This window comes from Carassius auratus, unplaced genomic scaffold, assembly GCF_003368295.1.
Source record: "Carassius auratus strain Wakin unplaced genomic scaffold, ASM336829v1 scaf_tig00216111, whole genome shotgun sequence".
Lineage (NCBI taxonomy): Eukaryota > Metazoa > Chordata > Actinopteri > Cypriniformes > Cyprinidae > Carassius > Carassius auratus.
This window is the reverse complement of record NW_020528413.1, coordinates 541,766-561,565: the sequence shown is the minus strand read 5'-3', so window position 1 is coordinate 561,565 and position 19,800 is coordinate 541,766. Positions and strand designations below refer to the sequence as shown.

Below are 19,800 nucleotides of genomic sequence, written 5' to 3'. Positions count from 1 at the left end.
AATAAAATAAATAATAATAAAACATAAAAAAAACAACACTTGAATGTGTTGGATGGCGACAAATACAACAACATTCCAATCAGAATTGAGATATAACTTTTCAGAAAATATCAGTTTTTGGCTTAAAATCAGGGTTAGGTGATTCTACACTCTTGTTAATCAGCTACCACTTCCAACTGATTTTAGGAATAAATTATGGCTAGGGTTAGGTTTAGGGTTAGGGATTGGGTTAAGTCTATATTTTTGGACAATAATGTTGATCCAGGATCATCAGAAGATGTTGATCCAGGAACATGTCATACTTGGCAAAATCACAGCAACTGGTGGGGCGATGGGTTTATGTTTCTAATTTCATTCTTCATGTCAACAAGACAATCAAGATAGAAATGTACTTTTCTGTTATGTTGCAGAGCTTAATAAGTGATAGAGTCTAACGTACACTTTTATTGACCCTTGGGCTTTTTTTGTGAAATAACTTGAGAAAACAGGAAGTCAGCAAAACGTTTATCAACTTGTACATTTTGGAAAAAAACTAGTAACAGCTTGTAGTTGAATGCATTTTAGACGTTCTCTAATTGCACAATGAGAGCAGACAATTTAATAATTGATTTTCACTTCACAAGAAACTGTCATTAGACTGCTTTTCTCAAACGGACATTCAGACAGTTGGGTGCTTCTTAATATCCTAACTGATGCTTCTTCACACCTTCATTCTTCAAAAGGAAAGAAGAATGTGGAAATAAGCAACTGAAGCACCCATTGCCTTGCACTGGTGGGTTTGTTTTGTCATGTCACCCTTAGTTTCAAAAACTAGAATAGACAGAGTGTGTTGTGAAACTGGGTGGAGGACATAGTTTCTCCACCCGAGTTACTCAACAGTTCTGAGGACAATGATGATATCGTGAAAGGTAGATAAACGATAAAAGTCGAAATAGTGCTCTGCTTTTAGTTACTATTGCAGCCAGAAGATGAACACGATGCATGTGGATGTAGTGACGCGGACTGTCGTCTTTCTTTGCTTCCCTTTGCTTGCATTATGTGACCCACTGTAAGTACATTCATTTTTCATTTTTTTTTTTTATTTCTGAAATTAATGAAAATCCTTCTTGAGATATAGACAAATGTAAATCTTAACATATCTCGTCAGGTATGTTCTGTCAGCTCCTAATTTGCTGAGGGTGGGTTCCTTAGAGAACGTGTTTGTGGAGGCTCAGGATTACTCTGGTGGAAACCTGAATGTGAGGATCATAGTAAAGAACTACCCGAAGAAGAACCTGGAGATACTGTCTAAATCAGTGACACTGGCTGCAGCCAACAGTTTCCAGATCTTTACAGATATAAAGGTGAGAGTGCAGTTATGTCTACTTCTCATTATTGTATTATCAGATTAAATTTAATCTGTTTGATTCTCTGTTCTGCAGATCCCTGATGATCAGAAGTTCTTCACTGACGATCCTCTGGAGAAGCAGTATGTGTATCTGCAAGCCCAGTTTCCATCCACCACTCTGGAGAAAGTGGTCATGGTCTCATTCCAGTCTGGATATATTTTTGTACAAACAGACAAGCCCATCTACACACCTGATAGCACAGGTATGATTGAGTTTTTAATTGGCTTTTAACACATTTTTTTTAACTGGTTTAAAAAACAAAAACAAAAAAAAAACATGTTGTTGCATTCAGTTCTGTAATCCTGAATATTCTAATTATATATATATATATATATATATATATCTATATCTATATCTATATATATATATATATATATATATATATATATAACTTATAATGATTTCTGTGACAATAAAACAACAGAATCCTTTTTAAGTATAGAAAGGAAACTTAGAGAAAACTAGATATATTTCTCAGCTGTGTAAACATGACTTTTGCTGTCACCATATGCATAGAGTTTTACATAAAGCTTTAGCACACATAATGATATTTGAATATATATATATATATATATATATATATATATATATATATTATTATTATTATTATTTTTTCATTATTATTATTTTTTTTTTGTTCAGTTAATTACAGGATCTTCTCCTTGACTCCTGATCAACATCCATTTGATGGAGTTTCCATCTCGGTCGATATCATGGTATGCAAATAAATGCTGTTCAGTATATACTAGCATAGATTAAATTATTGATGCACTGAAAGTTTTTTTCTTAATTGAAAACTAAAGGCAGCATTAGAGAAGTGCAAATTAAACATCAATATTTTGGGCAATGATTTCGGCCCTCCAAAACTGCTTCAGACCAAACTGAAAATTATTTGTCGGTCAAATATTTTCAGTTGGCAAATTTTCGGTGGATCACTACATTAAATAACTGAACCCCATCACGTGTGCTGTAACTACCACCAAAATTGCCCCATCATTGATAACTGCATAAAACGAACAACAACTGATTTTTTTTTATTTTTTATGTTTAACAAGAATCCTCAAGGCATCACACTGGACAGAGATCAATTCCAGCCAAGGCAGGGCATCAGAACCGAAACCTTTGCTTTACCTGAACTTGCCAGGTTTGTTTACTGTTAAAGTGCACCATTCAGTTAAGATCGATCAGTGAACTACAGACTGTCCCAATGCAGGTACTCTCTGTTAATCAGACTCTTGTGTTTTATGCACATTCTGTTTTGAAGCTTTGGGATTTGGAAGTTGATCGCAAAGTACACAAACACACCGCAAAAGAACTTCACCACTGAATTTGAGGTTATGGAATATGGTATGTTAACTGTGTCTTCTCGAGAACCAATTATGTTGGTAAGGATGTAGGAAATATTGAAGAATGGCTGAAAAGTTGTTGTATTTTTGTAGTGCTGCCAAGCTTTGAAGTGACTTTAAATCCACGCAAACCTTTTTTCTATGTGAATGAGCCCTCGCTGACAGTGGACATATCAGCTAAGTATGAAACATTAGTATTTAACTGTTTTACTGTGCACACTAATCTACACAGCAAAAAACAAAAAAAAATCAGTGAAATTATCTCTGCTGGGAGTACATGTGAGACCACACTCAAGAGTGTGAAAGTGTTAAAATAGGAGTGTCAAATTTTAATTGGCTGTTATAACTGAGTTATAAAACTGATGGACAAGCAAAGAATATTGTTTTTCCTGAACTACTGAGTTAAAGTTACACTGTTAATTATTGCAGCCCTATGATTCTTCAACAAAGTATTTCCAGCATTTTAAATACAATCTGAGGAATTTCTTAAAAGTTGTTCAAAAATCTTTCAAAAGAGTATTTTTCTGTTAGACATGCAAACATCAAGAATCAACCTGTGAAAATCAAAAAAGCATGTTGCAGTGCATTCTGGGTGCCATCTATCAAAGTTCATCCATGGCTCCCATGATGCATTGCAGCATGAATAGATTATTAGTTGAATTGTTTCAGTAATTTTCTTTATTCTTACTAGTGTATTTTTTATGTTCCTTTTAGTAGTTTGTTTACTAATCACAATCACAGGGTTGTTATAATCAACGAGGCCAATCAAATCAGTTTGTCACAATTCAGTTGTAACAGCCAAACCAAATCTGACTTCAAAAATGTAAGGCTCAAGAGCCCAACTTAACCAAACACTGAGCACTATAATGGTGACATAGAAATAGTGATTTTCACCTTTGTTGATTCTTTATGGTCAATCATCCCTCAATTAATCACTTAATTATCTCATTAACTTTAACTCAGATTCAGTGTTAATTTAACACTCCTATTTTAACACTTTCACACTCCTGAATGTGGTCTCACATGTACTCCCAACAGAGCTAATTTCACTCTGGATGTTTTGCTGTGTATAGTACTCTAGTCTAGAGTTATTGCATATCTTATATGTACTTTATTTCTGTGTCCACACTAGTTATTTAAAGATTTATCACAAGGGATGTTCTCCAGTGTTTGATGTGTATATTGGTTTTGTTAGGTACCTCTTTGGTAATAAGGTGAGAGGAACTGCATTTGTGGTGTTTGGTGTGGTAGACAATGAGAAGAGGATCAGCATTGCTGCCTCTCTGCAAAAGGTTCAGGTGAGTTCAGAGAGAGCTGAGATTTATAACTTTATTAATTATAGTCCCATGCAATGCACAACTTGGAGCCAAAGGCAATGCTTACATGTTTGTGGTTCAACATACAGTACATCCGAAAAGTATTCAGAGCCCTTCACTTTTTCCACATTTTGTTTTGTTCTAAAAATAAATAAATAAATAAATCATTATTTTCCTCAAAATTCTACAAGCAATACCCCATAATTACAATGTGAATGAAGTTTGTTTGAAATCTTTCCAAATTCATAAAAAAAACTTAATAATAATCACATGTACAAAAGTATTCACAGTCTTTGCTCAATACTTAGTTTAATCACCTTTTGCATCAATTACAGCCTTGAGTCTTTTTGAGTATGCTGCAAGCTTGGCACTCCTATTTTTGGGCAGTTCCACCCAATCATCTTTGCAGGACCTCTCAAACTCCATCAGGTTGGATGGAGAGTGTTGGTGCACAGCCGTTTTTAGATCGCCCCAGAGATGTTCAATCGGGTTCAAGTCTGGGCTCTGGCTGGCCCACTCAAGGACATTCACAGAGTTGTCCCGTAGATGCTCCTTTGTTATCTTGGCTGTGTGCTTACACAGCAAAATCTCCAGTGTTAATTTAACAGGCGATCTGTTAAATTAGTAAGATCAGGTCTACAGGCGATTCATTGGACTTCATGGCTTGGTTTTTGCTCTGACATGCACTGTTAACTGTGGGACCTCTTTTTTATATAAATTTGCTAAGATTTCAAACAAACTCTTTTTTAAATTGTCATTATGGGGTACTGTTTGTAGAATTTTGAGGAAAATAATTAATTTAATCAGTTTTGGAATAAGGCTGTAACATAACCTAATTTGGGGAAATTGAAATGCTGTGAATTCTTTCTGCTGTTTCATTGTGAATTTTATGCCGTTTTGTTTGTATTAAGCAACAGACATTAGATGTGCAATTCATTTTGCAACGCTAATGTAACCTCTTGCAAAATAAATAAATAAATAAATAAGTATACAAATATTTCTGAAGTGATTGCAATGGGAGGTGTGTGACCATTATTTTAAAACAGTAAAGATGAGTAAAAATTCTAATTTCATAAAATATAAAAAGTTAAAGATAATTTTATAAAATTATAAAAATCTCTAATGTTATTGCAAAATTAATTAATAAAATAGTTACATTATTTCAAATATAACTTTTATAAAATAGCAAAAACTACTGTAAAGGGACGTGATGTTGCTGTTTGTCTCTCTGTAGATAATTGATGGAGAAGGAGAGGCCGAGCTGAAAAGACAAATGATCAAGGAGAACTTTCCAGACATCCAGCAGCTAGTTGGGAAATCTCTCTACATTTCAGCCAGTGTTTTAACAGAAACTGGTAAGAGCCGAACTCAGAGTTTGGTGGATTGAGAGCTGGATTTGATAGTTGAGAGTTGTTGGAAGGTTTTTATATTATACCAGCACAAAAGGAGACGAGACACCTCAGAAAAACGACTGATGACTATGTTTGTGTGTGTGTGTGTGTGTGTATGTGTTTCAGGCAGTGAAATGGTAGAAGCAAATAAGAAAGGCATTCAGATAGTGACATCACCATACACCATTCACTTCAAAAAAACACCACACTTCTTCAAACCTGGAATGCCCTTCGATGTCTCGGTATGAAAAAATCACTAGAAATTTAAGAATGGGATCATACTCACCTCCGGTGAGCTATGATACATGACGGTATTGGTTAATGTTTCTTTTGTATTTCTTATTAAGGTCTATGTAACAAATCCTGACCAAACTCCTGCTAAAAATGTGGAAGTGGAAGTCAATCCTGGAGTGGTCAAAGGTCGAACAAGAGACAATGGCATTACGAAAGTTACTGTCAACACTCCAGGAGGATCTTCTACACTGGAGATCACTGTAAGTTTAAATGAAAAATGTCAAAGTCTTGTTGGCTTTTAAAAAAATATTGTAAATCAACTAAATCAATATGATTGTGTCAAGGCAAAGACCAAAGACCCACAATTAAGCGACGAACAGCAGGCAGAGAACAAGATGACGGCTCAGGCCTACAAGCCGAAAGGCGGCTCCAACAACTACCTGCACATCGGCATTGATGCTGCAGAGCTTCAGATCGGTGATCAAATGAAAGTCAATCTGAATCTAGGAAACAGCCCTGGAGTGAAAAACCAGGATTTCACTTATATGGTGAGAAACACATGCCAAAAATCACTCATGTGCTGCTTTGTTTGCATCCTAGTTGTTATGTAGTACTATGTACCGTATTTGGCTGGTCCTGCGACTTATAGTCAGGTGTGACTTATTTATCAAAATTAATTTGACATAAACAGAGAGAAATTAACTAACAGAAAACATTACCGTCTCCAGCCGCGAGAGGGCGTAGACGGTAATGTTTTCTCTTGGTTCTGGGGTCTAAATAAATGCGACTTATAGTCCAGTGTGACTTATATATGTTTTTTTCCTCATCATGACGTATTTTTGGACTGATGCGACTTATAGTCCGAAAGTTGGGGGGGGGGGGGGGGCGTGCTGAAATCATGTCTTGACGAGGTACTGGAGCCATTGAGCATGATCCCTCACCAACATATAATTAGCATCAGTGGTTCACCCGTCAATTGAATTTTACTCTCACTACCGTTAGTTACTACAGTCCACAGTTTGCTATCTAGATATCCCTTCCTCGCGTAATGCAAATTACCTGGTTGTCGTAATTTACAGAACAGTCGGCTATGTAAATGCAGTTAAACTGCTAGAGGGAGTTCAGGTTGGAGAGGTATTTGACAGTTGAGAGAGGAGGCACTCCCACGAGTGGGCATTGTTTTAGCGCAGACAGTAGACACGCCCCCAATATTTTGCTATCTTATTTCATTTTCTTGCCGTTTTTTTTTGCCGTTTTTTTGTTGTTTGTTTGTTTTCAAATTTGCTGAGTGGTTAATAACACATTTTTCATGGTGTGATTTAAAACATTTAATTTAGCTTTACATGGAATTCAAGCCATAATCGGCTGAATTTACTGTTCACCATTTAGATTTTCTTTGAAAAACTGCTATATGAAAACTAAAAGCTTTCATATTTTGACACAAGTCTTTATTTTGTGTCATTAGCGCTATTCACACAGGATTAGTAGAGACCTCTAATCATTTCTAATAATTTGCAGAGGTTATCTGTGATCATAATTCCGTGCGAATCGGCTATGCAATTTGTAAAGTAAAAATTCCACTGCAAATGACCTACCATTTTTCACCTAACACAGAGGTCCTGTGATAATATTAGTCCCTTGGGAATCAGCATCTGTGTGATTTGGCAGGTCGTATATCATTTCTTAATTTTTTTTTTTTTTTTTTTTTCGCGAAGAATGGAGTTGTTTGATTGCATCTTGGGTGCTGTCATATCGCTACACTATACAATTTGCAGAAAGAGAAAGCTGAAAAGGTTTTGAGGTTAATGTGTTTCAAATAAATCAAGAATAGAGCTTGAGATATTATTTTAAACTGGTAAAATGTAAATGACACATGGCACGAAACTATATTAGTTTATTTCTCCATCTAACCGGATTATGGACTCTTAAAGCCTTGACATCGTATCCAGGAGATAAGTCAGTAAATTTGAGTAAAATCACAGGCTTCACTTATCACGTGTGAAAATAAATTTAATTACTCATTGCTGCAGTTGGTCTGATGCTCGCTGCCATGCTTAATCTAATTTTGTCTTTCTTGTGCTTGACTCCTTAATTGCTGTTTTGTAGTTTATTTTGTGTATTAAATTGTACCTAACTATTTTTCAAATGTGTAGCTGGCAAAGTCATTACAGTTAACTCCAAATAAAACCATTAAAAAAAAAAAATCATTTAGTTTACTCTGTACTAAAATAACTAAAACTCTAATTAAAATAAATAAAGATTACATAGAGGAGAAAAACAACAAACTTTCTAAAACAGTGAATATAAGAAATATAAAAACCTATTCACGTAATTCATGCTGCCTGCATTTGTCATTATTCCCACAGATCTTAAGTAAAGGTCAGATTGTTAAAGTGAACAGGTTTAAGTTGACAGGACAGTCTTTAGTGGCTCTGTCTCTGCCTGTAACCAAAGAAATGGTGCCGTCCTTCCGCTTTGTGGCTTATTATCATGTGGGCTCGTCTGAGGTGGTGTCTGACTCAGTCTGGATAGACATGAAGGACACCTGCATGGGAACGGTGAGTGAACCCAGAAACCATATCATAATGAGTGCCTGTAATAACATCATATAATGTTATAATAATATAATAATTATAATAATAATAATCATCATTTATAAGCATGTTCTTACTGCTTTTAATCACAGCTCAAAGTCGAGGTGAAGGACCCGACACAATATGGCCCAGGAGATCAGATCAGCTTGAAAATCACTGGAGACCCTGGAGCTAAAGTCGGGCTGGTCGCTGTAGATAAGGGTGTCTATGTCCTTAACGACAAGAACAGACTCACTCAGACAAAGGTAATTAACCTTACGTACTATAACCTGGTTTCAGACTTAAAATGACCTGGTGTCTTTGTTTATTTAGATCTGGGATGTCATAGAGAAGCATGACACCGGCTGTACAGCAGGAGGTGGAAGGGACAATATGGGGGTTTTCACTGACGCAGGTCTTATGTTTGAGTCCAGCTCTGCTGGAGGAACCAACATCAGAACATGTACTTGAACAGTTAATTTAGCTGAAATTGAAGTGTCGGTGCTGTCATATTCCCACACATATCTGTCATGTTCTTGTAGATAATAAGTGCCCTGTCCCATCTAAGAGAAAACGCAGAGCACAGAGTCTTTTGCAGGTCACCACTACGCTGGGTAAGGAAGCCCTTTATATGCTTTTCTTCTTCTGTCCTTATTGTTTCTACACTAACATTGTCTTCTCAGCTGGTCAGTACTCTGGCGAACAGAAGGTATGCTGTGTGGACGGATTCCAGGAGAATGAACTCGGCTACTCCTGTGAACGGCGGGCTTCATTCATCCAAGATGGAAAGGAATGTATAAATGCTTTCCTGTACTGCTGCAAGGAGTTGAAACGGCAGGCGAATGGCTTCGGAGAGAAAGAGTTTCTTCTGGCCCGCAGTGAGATTTTAGCCTCATGATTTCAGAAAGAGAATTAGCTATCTACTTTATGCAACTTTTAAATGCTTCTTCATTGCTTTTTCATGCTAAATTGCATTTTCACATATTGATAATAAATAGAAACTGTTGTAAAGTTTGTGAGTGCTTTATTACATCTCACCAGAGAATAAACGTAGATGAATTGCTTTAATAATATCACTTGCATTGCACTTGCATCTAATATTTCACGTAGCTTAAATTTGAATTATGAATTCGTAAAATAACAGTTTTTCATGTAAATTTGTAACAATGTAAATTATTTCTGATGCAAAGCTGAACTTTCGGTGTCACATGATCCTTCAGAAATCATTCTAATATGCTGCTCAAGAAACATTTTTTATTATTAATGTGATACATTTTATTTTGAAGGATTCTTTAATAAAAAATTCAAACATTTATTTTAAATAGAAATCTTTTGTAACAATGTAAATGTTTTTACTATCACTTTTCATCAATGTAATGTGCCCTTCCTTAAAAAACTAAACAAAACAAAGAAACTTACTGACCCCAGACTTTTGAATAGTAGTGACTACTCGTTTGTTTGTTTGTTTCCTGTTCAGGTGAAGAAGATGATTTTGATGAGGAACTAGGAGATGTGATGGTACGCACACAGTTTCCTGAAAGCTGGCTTTGGGAGGAGATTGATCTTCCTTCTTGTCCACAAAACCGGATGTGGTGAGCAAACCATTTATGATATTGTTTACAAATAATAAAACATGAACCTTTTGTGGGAACCAAGATGTTGTTCTTTCAAGAAGATGGCAATATAAGACACAGTTTTATCAGATGATCCACTATTAATTTTAATGCAGATCCTCAAATGAAAACTGGCGGTCAGCAAAATAATGTGGCATAGTGATATTTGTTTGCAAAATCTTGGAGGGACTTGTATGAATGTTGATAGGGTTTGATCATGACAGTGTCTTTTTGTGTTTGCTTAGTACTGAAACATCTACTTTAAGAACTGGAATATTCCTGAAAGACTCCATCACAACCTGGCAGATCACAGCCATCAGCCTGTCCAAGACCCTTGGTAAAAAGATGCTCTTGTTCGCTTGTTATTTATTACTAATTATTGTTCTTTGACACTCCCTTTGTTTCCTTGCAGGAATATGTGTGGCTGATCCTTATGAGATCACTGTTAGGAAAGACTTTTTTATCGACCTGAAGATGCCTTATTCGGTGGTGCGCAATGAACAACTGGAAATAAAGGCTGTTCTTCACAACTACAGCAATCAGAAGCTGAAAGTATGTGTGTTCTATTGCATAATATGTTTTTAAACTACAGAGTTTTGATCAGAAAACTAAGCATTTCAGGCATATTATTTGAAAATATGCAGTGATAGCTGATTTAGTTGTATGAATGTATATAATTATCTGCTATACTGTTATAAAGATCTCATTGATTTACATTACAAGCATCAGAATTTCATCTTACTTTTTGCTCAAATATCAGAAGCTTCATCAAAGTGCATATATACAGTATGCTCAGTTTTGGCCTCTGAATAGAACTGTGTTAGAGGTCTTTTATTATTATTAAATATGTCATGCATTTACAAGGTTTAACTGTGCAGGACAGTTTCTCCACGTGCTAAAGATCTTTTTTTTTGTCTTGTACCAGACAAATATTAGATTTAAGACATCGGAGGGTGTTTGCAGCAGTGCCAGCAGAAAACAGAAAGGCAGGGTAACCGTTTCTGTTGGCTCCATGTCCTCCATAGCCGTCCCCCTCATCATCATCCCCATGGAGCTGAGAGAGCAGTGGATCTCAGTGGAAGCATACAGCTCGAATCGCAATGACGCAATTAGAAAGAATCTGAAGGTGGTGGTGAGTCTGCCAAGTCAACATTTAGAGGATTGCTCTGGGGGTTTCTGCAGGAGTCAATAATGAACGATCTTCAGACAATTTATTTTGAGATTTTTCAATGTCTTCACCAAGTTGCATTTGTGTCCATCTTTCTTTCAGCCTGAAGGTGTGCGGACTGAAGTCCGGGAGAAAATTGTGCAGATCAACCCATCCGAGCATCCAGGTGCAGCTTCTTTACAGACACCGAATATGACACTGAATATGAATATATTATCCTATTTAAACACCTGTCCTCTTGACTGAACAGGCGGCACGCAGGTCGTGGCTATGAGGAGCGACATCCCGCGCCGAAAGGTTCCAAACACACCTGCTAACACAGTGATCACAGTGATAGGTGAAAATCTCATTGCACTGTCCTTCTCTGAAGCATATGGGGCCAAACATAAAATCCCTTTTATTTTTTTCCCAAATTCCTTTTTTTTTTTTGAATGGTTACATTTTAGTAGTAAAAAAAAAAAAAAACATGTCTACTTAATTATATTATGATTCATTTGACCAAAATTACATTTAGGTCGCCCTGTGAAGTCAATCTTTTCCCAAACTTCCATGTTTATTTTTTTCATTTTATTTTTCTAAATTATGTTTAATTTAATTTTGCTATCAATTAAAAGTTAATTATATTGATAATAAATCACTGAATTCATACAACTTTGGAGTTTTAAAACAAACAATTTAATAATTTTCACAACGACATTATTTCTTTTTCTGAATTCAAATTCTAAAAATGTATTATCAAAAAGTGTGTCAAACAAAGGAGGTGTAAAATATTAACAATTTAATTAACCTTTTAATATGTAATCAAACAAAAATGTAAACATTCCTTTTATATTTTGGCAAACATAGTTCTGCACAACAGCTAGTAGAACCATGGAAGAAAACACATGAACTGTTGTCCTTAAAAATAGTTTCAATCTTTATAATTATTTTGATAATTATTTATATTTAACCTGAAATGTACATCACTGTTCAATAGTAATGCATTTTGTCTGTTTCTTTCTTCTTCTTCTTCTTCTTCTTCTTCTTCTTCTTCTTCTTCTTCTTCTTCTTCTTCTTCTTCTTCTTTAAGATCTTTGAGTTTTTGTGTGAACTGAAAATGTATTTTTATTTTCAACTGAAATGGTCAAATGCTGGTGATGTGACTCTCAAAGCAGCTCAGTGTGTGTAGTAGATGAACTCTGTCTTTTTTTTTTCACTTTCATTTTAACAGACACTGGTCCGTATCATGTTTGATTAATTGTACAGCACTACTTTTGATTTACTCATCCAAAATTTGCCAACTTCTGTGACATTCCACATTAAATTCTGTCTTCATTCCACAATTCTGTATATGAAAATCATAGGTTCCTGGGTATATCAGTTCATACAGGGTTTGCACCAACATTACTGGTGTCAATATGACCTAAAAACCCCAGTCGCAGTCAGTTACCTTCCATGTTTGCAGGTGAGGAGATAACACGCACAGTCGAGCAGGCCATCAGTGGACAGTTTATGGGTCAGCTCATTGTTCAGCCCAGTGGATGTGGAGAGCAGAACATGATTTATATGACTCTACCTCTCATTGCCACTCATTACCTGGACAACACAAAGCAGTGGGAGGGTGTTGGTATGGAGCGCCGTAATGAAGCTGTTAACCATATCAGAACAGGTCAGCTGACCACCCTCAACATACCCTTTTAATGTTCCCCCGGTTGTTAAATGGAGAGCTGAGTGTTCCTCACTATGTCATTAATTTGTTCTTCCGGTCAAGGTTATCAGCGGGAGTTGACCTTCCGTAAAGCTGATGGGTCGTACGGTGCCTGGTTACACGTGCCGAGTAGCACATGGTGAAATAATGCATCTTATTCAGAGATAATGATTGCTTTTCTTGCATGTTTCTTGTACTATGCCGAAGTTGGCTTCCTCTCTTGCGTCTATTTACAGGCTGACAGCATATGTGGCTAAAGTGTTCGCAATGGCCAGTGATCTGATTGTCATAGAGGAGAATGTGATCTGCAGTGCCCTCAACTGGCTGGCCACAAAAAAACAGCTGGCAGACGGCACGTTTAAAGAAGATGCACCTGCGTATCACAGCGAGATGGTTGTAAGTTAAAAATTACACTTCGAAAATAATGCACAAATGTCAGATATGTTGCACTCTGGCGATTCCCAGCTTGTGGTCCTCTCCTGGTCCTGTTTCCTTCTACCTTCTCACATTATTTCCTACTGTCCTATCAAAATAAAGGTGAAAAAGCCCATAAATCAAGTACAATCAACAGGTAGATGCTTCCAGTAACCTGAAAGTCATGGCTTTATGCACAATACATCATGCAGGTCTCAGCACGAAGGGACAGTGGTTCGAATTTTTACTTGCCCTGCCAACACTTTCACTAAAATGCAGCCAGAAAAAGCCTTGGTTGTGAAATGCTGTCGGCTCTTGTATGCTACAGGATTGGAGTATCTTTTTTAATGAGATGTGAGCTCGTTGATTTTCAGCGATTAAAACCTTATGTTTTACTCTCTTCTGCACATAAATATATCTAATGGCTTTTTGAAGACTTGGAATGTTTGTAATGCTTTTATACTGCTTTCCTATGGTAAAATTTTACAACAAATACCTGTCATTGTACTTTTATTTTATTTGCATTATATTGTTCAGAATTGGGTAGGTTTAGGGTTGGAGTGAGGTTAGGTGCCCCAATGAAAGTATAGATTTATATCAAATTATATATATATATATATATATATATATATATATATATATATATATATATATATATATAATTATTTTTTATTTTTTTTTACAAATGCATGCAAACCATTAAATAAAGACAAACATCTAAAACCAATGGAGGACCCTGCCTGTCGAAAAGTGATGGTAAAGGTGTACATTGAGCTTCAAAATGCAACACCAAGGAGTACTGACCAAGCATTAATATTTGAAAAGTTGGGAGTGAGAGCGTGTTGCAACATGTGAAAGTGTGCCAAACTGTGAGCTGTTTCTGGCTGTGTGTAGCACATATCGCTCTGCATATTTTTCAGAAGCACCCCAGCAGTCTTGTTATGTCATTATACAACATCTTCTTATTTGAGTACATGTCAATTGCAGGGTAACGTACGTGGGAAAGACGCTGATGCCTCCCTGACTGCATTCATCCTGATTGCCATGCAAGAAGGAAGCAAGATCTGTGCTGGATCTGTAAGTCTGATTCCTGGAAACCGTGCAGTGATACGTGACCTTCACCTCAAACACGTCTCACTCAGTCTCTCTCTCAATACTAGAATCTTCAGAACAGTATGAAAAGAGCCACTGATTACCTGCTGCTGAGAGTTCACAGTCTGACCAGCACTTACGCTGTCGCTATGACTTCTTACGCTTTGGCCCATGCTGGAAAACTCAATAAAGACATCTTGAAGAGTTTTTCCACTCAAAGCAAAGGTCAGTAACGTTATAGTCTTACCTCAGACTCTTTAATAAAGTTGAGGTCACTTTTCCATGGCGAAAGCTTGTGTTCTCCCAAATAAGCGTACTGGTGTTGTTATATATGGAGCCTCGCACATGGAATTCAGGGAAACAATAGTAAATAGTGCACACAATTTTTTTTTTTCTTGAATGTCATGTATGGGGTTCTGTAGTTATACCTATAAAACTGAAACCATAAAACAAAAACATTTTTGTTACTTTAAATAAAATAAATGCTAATTGAAATAAAATTTTAAAAACTTATTTACAGCTAGTTGCCTATAAAAACATTTCTCATTTTCATTTTGTTTAACTTGATGTACTAAAATAATAAAAATTGAATTGAAAAAATAATACAAACTATACAGATATATTTATAAACCTGACACCTGAACTTGTAAAGTCTCATCCAAAATCCAAAATCCACAATGTGAAATTCAGGCATTATGATAATTAGAAATGCTGTCTCATCTCTATGGTATGTTCATTATAAATTAACCAACAATTTACAGGCCTTCATTAAAAAATGGTCTGTTGGAAATAAAAAAAAAAAAGGTATTTTGGGGGAAGTCATTGCCTAGTGGTTAGAGAGTTTGACTCCTAACCCTAAGGTTGTGGGTTCAAGTCTTGGGCTGCCAATATCATGACTGAGCTGCCCTTGTGCAAGGCACCGAACTGCTCCCTGGGGAGCTGAAGCAATGGCTGCCCACTGCTGTGCGTGTGTGTACATCGGATGGGTTGAATGCAGGGCTTGAATTCTGAGTACGGGTCACCAAACTTGGCTGTATGTCACTCAACTTCTTTGTGTTGTTGATAGTGATAGAGAGTTGGTTTTATCTTTTTAATAATTTGAAGATTGTGTAAAGATTATAAAATAATGGTGATGTTTATAAATTGTTAATAAAAGTATGTTTTCAATCTCTCTCTCTCTCTATTGCAAGGGTATGTTTTTAATTTATGTTTATGTTTTTTGATAAAAAAAAAATTGTATTGAAATCAAAACTGCAACGTCATGTTGTGCTTATACCCTCTTTTAGATGGAGTAGTTTGGCAAGTTCCTGGGCAGCACTATCACTCTCTAGAAGCCACAGGATATGCAGTGCTCGCCCTGGTGATGGCAAAGGATTTCGAGACAGCTGGACTGGCAGTGCGTTGGCTGGGAAGGCAACAATCCCGCTACGGGGGTTATGGCACAACACAGGTATTTTAAGTGACAAATGAATAATTTTGTGGACTGATTAGTTTATAATTTATGTTGTCCTCATCATTGTTTTAATTGAAGGGCATTTTATTGATATACCACTATCTATCTATGCACTTCAAAAACATCCATGTGGAGACATCTTTACCCTCACTGAGAACGTTTTGAATATCTGAATAAGTGTGAAGTGCAAATGAGATTTGTGTGTGTGTGTGTGTGTGTGTGTGTGTGTGTGTGTGTCTTCCATGCCAGGAAATAGAATGGGTTTAAATTTTTCAGAAGCTTAACTTTCTTGTATATATACACACACACACACAGTCACACACACGAACATGACTAAATGACGATGTCCTTTACCGTGATACCCAAAAACATTTTGTTCTCATCCTATTATCTCATTGTTTAGGCAACGATCATGGTCTTCCAAGCCGTGGCTGAGTACCGCGTTCAGGTTAAGAAGACAGACGTTAAATTGGATTTGGAGCTGGCTGTGCAGGAGAGAAAAGAGAAAACCAGATTCGGAATAAGAATGGGAAACATTGGACTTGCTCGTTCAGATAAGGTCTGGAAACATTAATAAATATTTGCACCCTTAATGTTGAGAAAAAGAATTAAAATGTTGTCCGAAGCACATTTACAACATTCACAGTCTGATTCATGCATTGTTTGCATTAACTGATTCACCCTAAAAGTGTCGTTTCTTATCTGTCTACTTCATGGATTGAATACCACAGTTCGACATTACAAAGAGTTTCAATGTCACAGCTCAAGGGACGGGGGTGGCCATGCTCTCTGTGAGTATTCATTAGCACACTCATGATGTCTTCACCAGCATGTTCTGTGTAAAATAATTCCTGTCCTTCCCTGTCAGGTATTTTCTGTCTATTATGCTCTGCCTGAAGAGAAAAACTACGATTGTAAGGTGTTCGATCTCAGTGTGCAGATGAAGAAAGAGTCTGCAGGTAGAATTCATCAGAACAAGACATCAGTGTAAAACGTTTTGTTGCAAAATAAGGTTGAATTCTGATGGTATCTTCTGTATGTAGTATCCTATGATGGAGCCTCTGAAAGTTACCAGATCACCCTTGAATACATGTGAGTATATATTAACTACTCTAACTTTAAACAAGATTCTCAGTAACCCATTCATCAGGGGCATTTGTTCCATTAATTTGTCTTTTCTGAAATTTCCAGAAAGACCACAAGTTCAGATAACTGTTTATTAATTCATAAAGAATGTGTCATGGCATCAAACGTTGTGATACTTTATTAAGAAAAACAGATGAAGCGATGTTAAATGATGCTTTACATGTGATCATGTGATCATTTTGCACAAGGGGAAGCTGCGAGGTTGGTCAACTTTAACCCAACCAGCAAATATATTATTAATAGATTATTTCATCATATTAATCCTCCTTTGCAGTTTCAAAGACCCATTGAGAAGCTCAACCATGTCTATTTTGGATATCAGTCTGCTGACGGGGTTCAAAGTGGATGAACGGGATCTTTCGAAGGTGAATAAACAGCGTCAGTGATTGGGAAAGTTAATACAATCATTAAATATTTGAGTCTAAAATGCTTACTTGAATTCATAACTTATGGACATTAAAATTACGATTTTGCCACCAGTTATCCAGTGGTAAGGATAAGTACATTCAGAGCTTTGAGCTGAACAAAGAGCTGTCAGAGCGAGGATCTCTTATCATCTACATAGATAAGGTACAGTGCCACTGTTCCCATATGTGCTGGGTTTTTATTTATCTTTTTGCATGTAGTAGACATGCAGGTGACTGCAACTGATTCTTTCTCCTCTTTTGCTAAAAGTAATTTGGCGACTAGCTGTTTGGTGTAGTGATTGCTTCACATTAATAAACGTTTTATTTAATGTCTTTTAAGGTTTCTAATATAGAGAAGGAAAGGGTTGTCTTCAGAATGCACAAGCTCAATGAAGTGGGAATGCTGCAGCCCGCCGGAGTCACTGTGTACGAGTACAACGCTCCAGGTGTGTGATGTTACAGTCACCAACAAAAGTTTATCTGGAGAATTAGAAAACAGTCACCTAAAACAACTCAGTTCCACTGACATATAAAGTAAATGACACAGATAGAAAGTTAACAGCGGAGCTCTTCCCTTATGCATATGGAAACACTTATTAAAGCACACAATTCCATATGATTGCCCATTTTGGCACATTACTGCTGACATATTCAATCTAACCTGCATATTTTGACAGATAAGCGTTGTGTGAAGTTCTACCATCCTTATAAGAAAGATGGATCGCTGAACAGACTCTGTCATGAGGAGCTATGCCAGTGTGCGGAAGGTTTGTATACTTTAAATGCAAGATTAACATACAGCATGCTTAAAAATATATAATTTAATAAACTCTCCATGAGAAATAAAGAGAGACAAAGCATGGTAAATGAATGACATATCCTGACAGAGAACTGCAGTTTGCAAAAGAGTGAACGCATTGATGAGGAGAAACGTGAGGATAAGGCCTGTGAACGTGAAGTGGAATATGGTAAACATCTTTATGGCTTTCTGTGTGTGTTTGAGTAAATTGCTGAAGAAATGTTGGATCATGTCTTGTGCCATAGCCGTCCCTCTCAGGACTGTCTTATTTTCTTAACGAAGACCCAGTATGGGTCAGTATTTGCCAGTAGAGCTGTTATGTACAGGAGATGATCATGTCACACAATTTTCTTGTAGTTTATAAAACCAGTGTGTTGGAAATGGGCTTCTCATTGTATGCGGACATCTATAACATGACAGTTGAGCAAGTGCTGAAGGAAGGTATGGGTTGCCATTTTCTACGACTCTGGATCGTGACAGCTCCATTGCACTGGCTTTATCTTCAACAGTTTATATTTGTGTTTGTTTTCAGGCTCTGATCCAGGTGTAGAGGGAAATGTGAGATCATTTTTGGCTCATCCTTCCTGTAGAGATTTTCTGAAATTTGAAAAAGGCAAGACATACCTGATCATGGGCCAAACCAAAACCCTTCCAAGGATTGGCGGAAAGTATGACATTGAGTTTGGTTTATGTGGAAATTGGATGATTTTGTAGTTGGTCTCATTTTAAGTAGAAATCTTAATATATATATATATATATATATATATATATATATATATATATATATATATATATATATATATATATCTGTTGTATGGATGTTTCTAATGAAAAACATTCCCACTTTTCTCAATCATCTTAGGTTGAGGTATCAGTTGGGTGAGGACACCTGGATTGAATACTGGCCAACAAACAAGGAGGGCCAGACTCCAATACATCGAGCAAAATATATTGGCATCACCTCGCTTGCCAACAAGCTCAGCCAATTTGGATGCTCCACTTAAAGTGTTTTACTGATCGAACTTTGCTTTTAATTCTAGTAAATTGCCAGATTTATTAACAGTTGCAGGTTTTTATGTTTTAAAAGTTAATGCTCAGTTCGCTTATGAGTCTAATGGAATATAACCACTTGAAGCCATTTGTCAAATAAAATTTGCAAACATAAACAAGTCCTTATTCTTAAATCTTCACAGTCACTTTTTTTTAAAGATTAAATTCCAGTTTTATAAACTTCTGTGCAGAATGGGGAATTAGCCAATATCTTTTAAGATTTATTGATTTATTTTATTTTATGATTACTTAGTAAAGAAATACCAATGAAAAGGTCAATTTTCTAAACCCTACTAGAGGATGTGAAAAAAGCATGGAAACCAAAGCAGATTACTGCAGACTTACAGTACAGTATGACACTTTAATTACAAAATATACTGTAAATGTATTTAACAGGTTATCCGTTAAATACACTATAATAAGGAGTAGATGGATTATGGTAAGTGCCAACAAATGCCAAAAAGCGAGGTGACAGAGAGATACCTCTTAGGATCGCTTAATATGCATCTGAGAGCAAAATGTTTTCTGCTTTAATTTAATCGATTTTTAAAGACTTTAAAGTTATTTCATTTATTATTTAAGCTTGCAGTGTAGCTAATAGATATTAACATGATTTTATCTAAAACTCACATGGATTTGTTTTTGATCATTAGATTACATTTTGATATCTTCAAAGTTCGATTTTTTTCTGAATGTATTTTTTTCAGGGGGTCCCTTGATGCA

The 19,800-nt window shown here is 36.2% G+C and overlaps 1 protein-coding gene across 1 annotated transcript; it reads left to right on the top strand.

The window, feature by feature from the left end:
- The first annotated feature begins 913 nt into the window (after positions 1-913).
- On the top strand, positions 914-19,151 carry LOC113097117 (complement C3-like). Its single transcript, XM_026262318.1, has 41 exons — positions 914-1,048; positions 1,148-1,343; positions 1,422-1,590; positions 2,031-2,104; positions 2,444-2,532; positions 2,653-2,735; positions 2,828-2,915; positions 3,930-4,032; positions 5,285-5,405; positions 5,568-5,683; positions 5,789-5,935; positions 6,020-6,223; positions 8,042-8,233; positions 8,362-8,514; positions 8,582-8,711; positions 8,791-8,862; positions 8,932-9,126; positions 9,726-9,840; positions 10,107-10,198; positions 10,274-10,413; positions 10,787-10,993; positions 11,132-11,195; positions 11,280-11,366; positions 12,474-12,677; positions 12,780-12,855; positions 12,953-13,112; positions 14,118-14,207; positions 14,291-14,447; positions 15,509-15,672; positions 16,079-16,234; positions 16,407-16,466; positions 16,544-16,634; positions 16,719-16,767; positions 17,096-17,186; positions 17,302-17,391; positions 17,569-17,674; positions 17,906-17,995; positions 18,116-18,196; positions 18,385-18,468; positions 18,560-18,695; positions 18,890-19,151. Exons 1-41 carry the CDS (start codon positions 969-971, stop codon positions 19,029-19,031), a joined length of 4,944 nt encoding a protein of 1,647 aa, XP_026118103.1. The 5' UTR covers positions 914-968; the 3' UTR covers positions 19,032-19,151.
- Positions 19,152-19,800: the final 649 nt, after the last annotated feature.

Coding starts and splice junctions, on each gene's coding strand:
- LOC113097117 (XM_026262318.1), top strand. CDS start 969: ATGAACACGATGCATGTGGATGTAGTGACGCGGACTGTCGTCTTTCTT. Junction 1,591..2,030: donor CTACACACCTGATAGCACAG/GTATGATTGAGT, acceptor TTTTTTGTTCAG/TTAATTACAGGATCTTCTCC. Junction 5,406..5,567: donor CAGTGTTTTAACAGAAACTG/GTAAGAGCCGAA, acceptor TATGTGTTTCAG/GCAGTGAAATGGTAGAAGCA.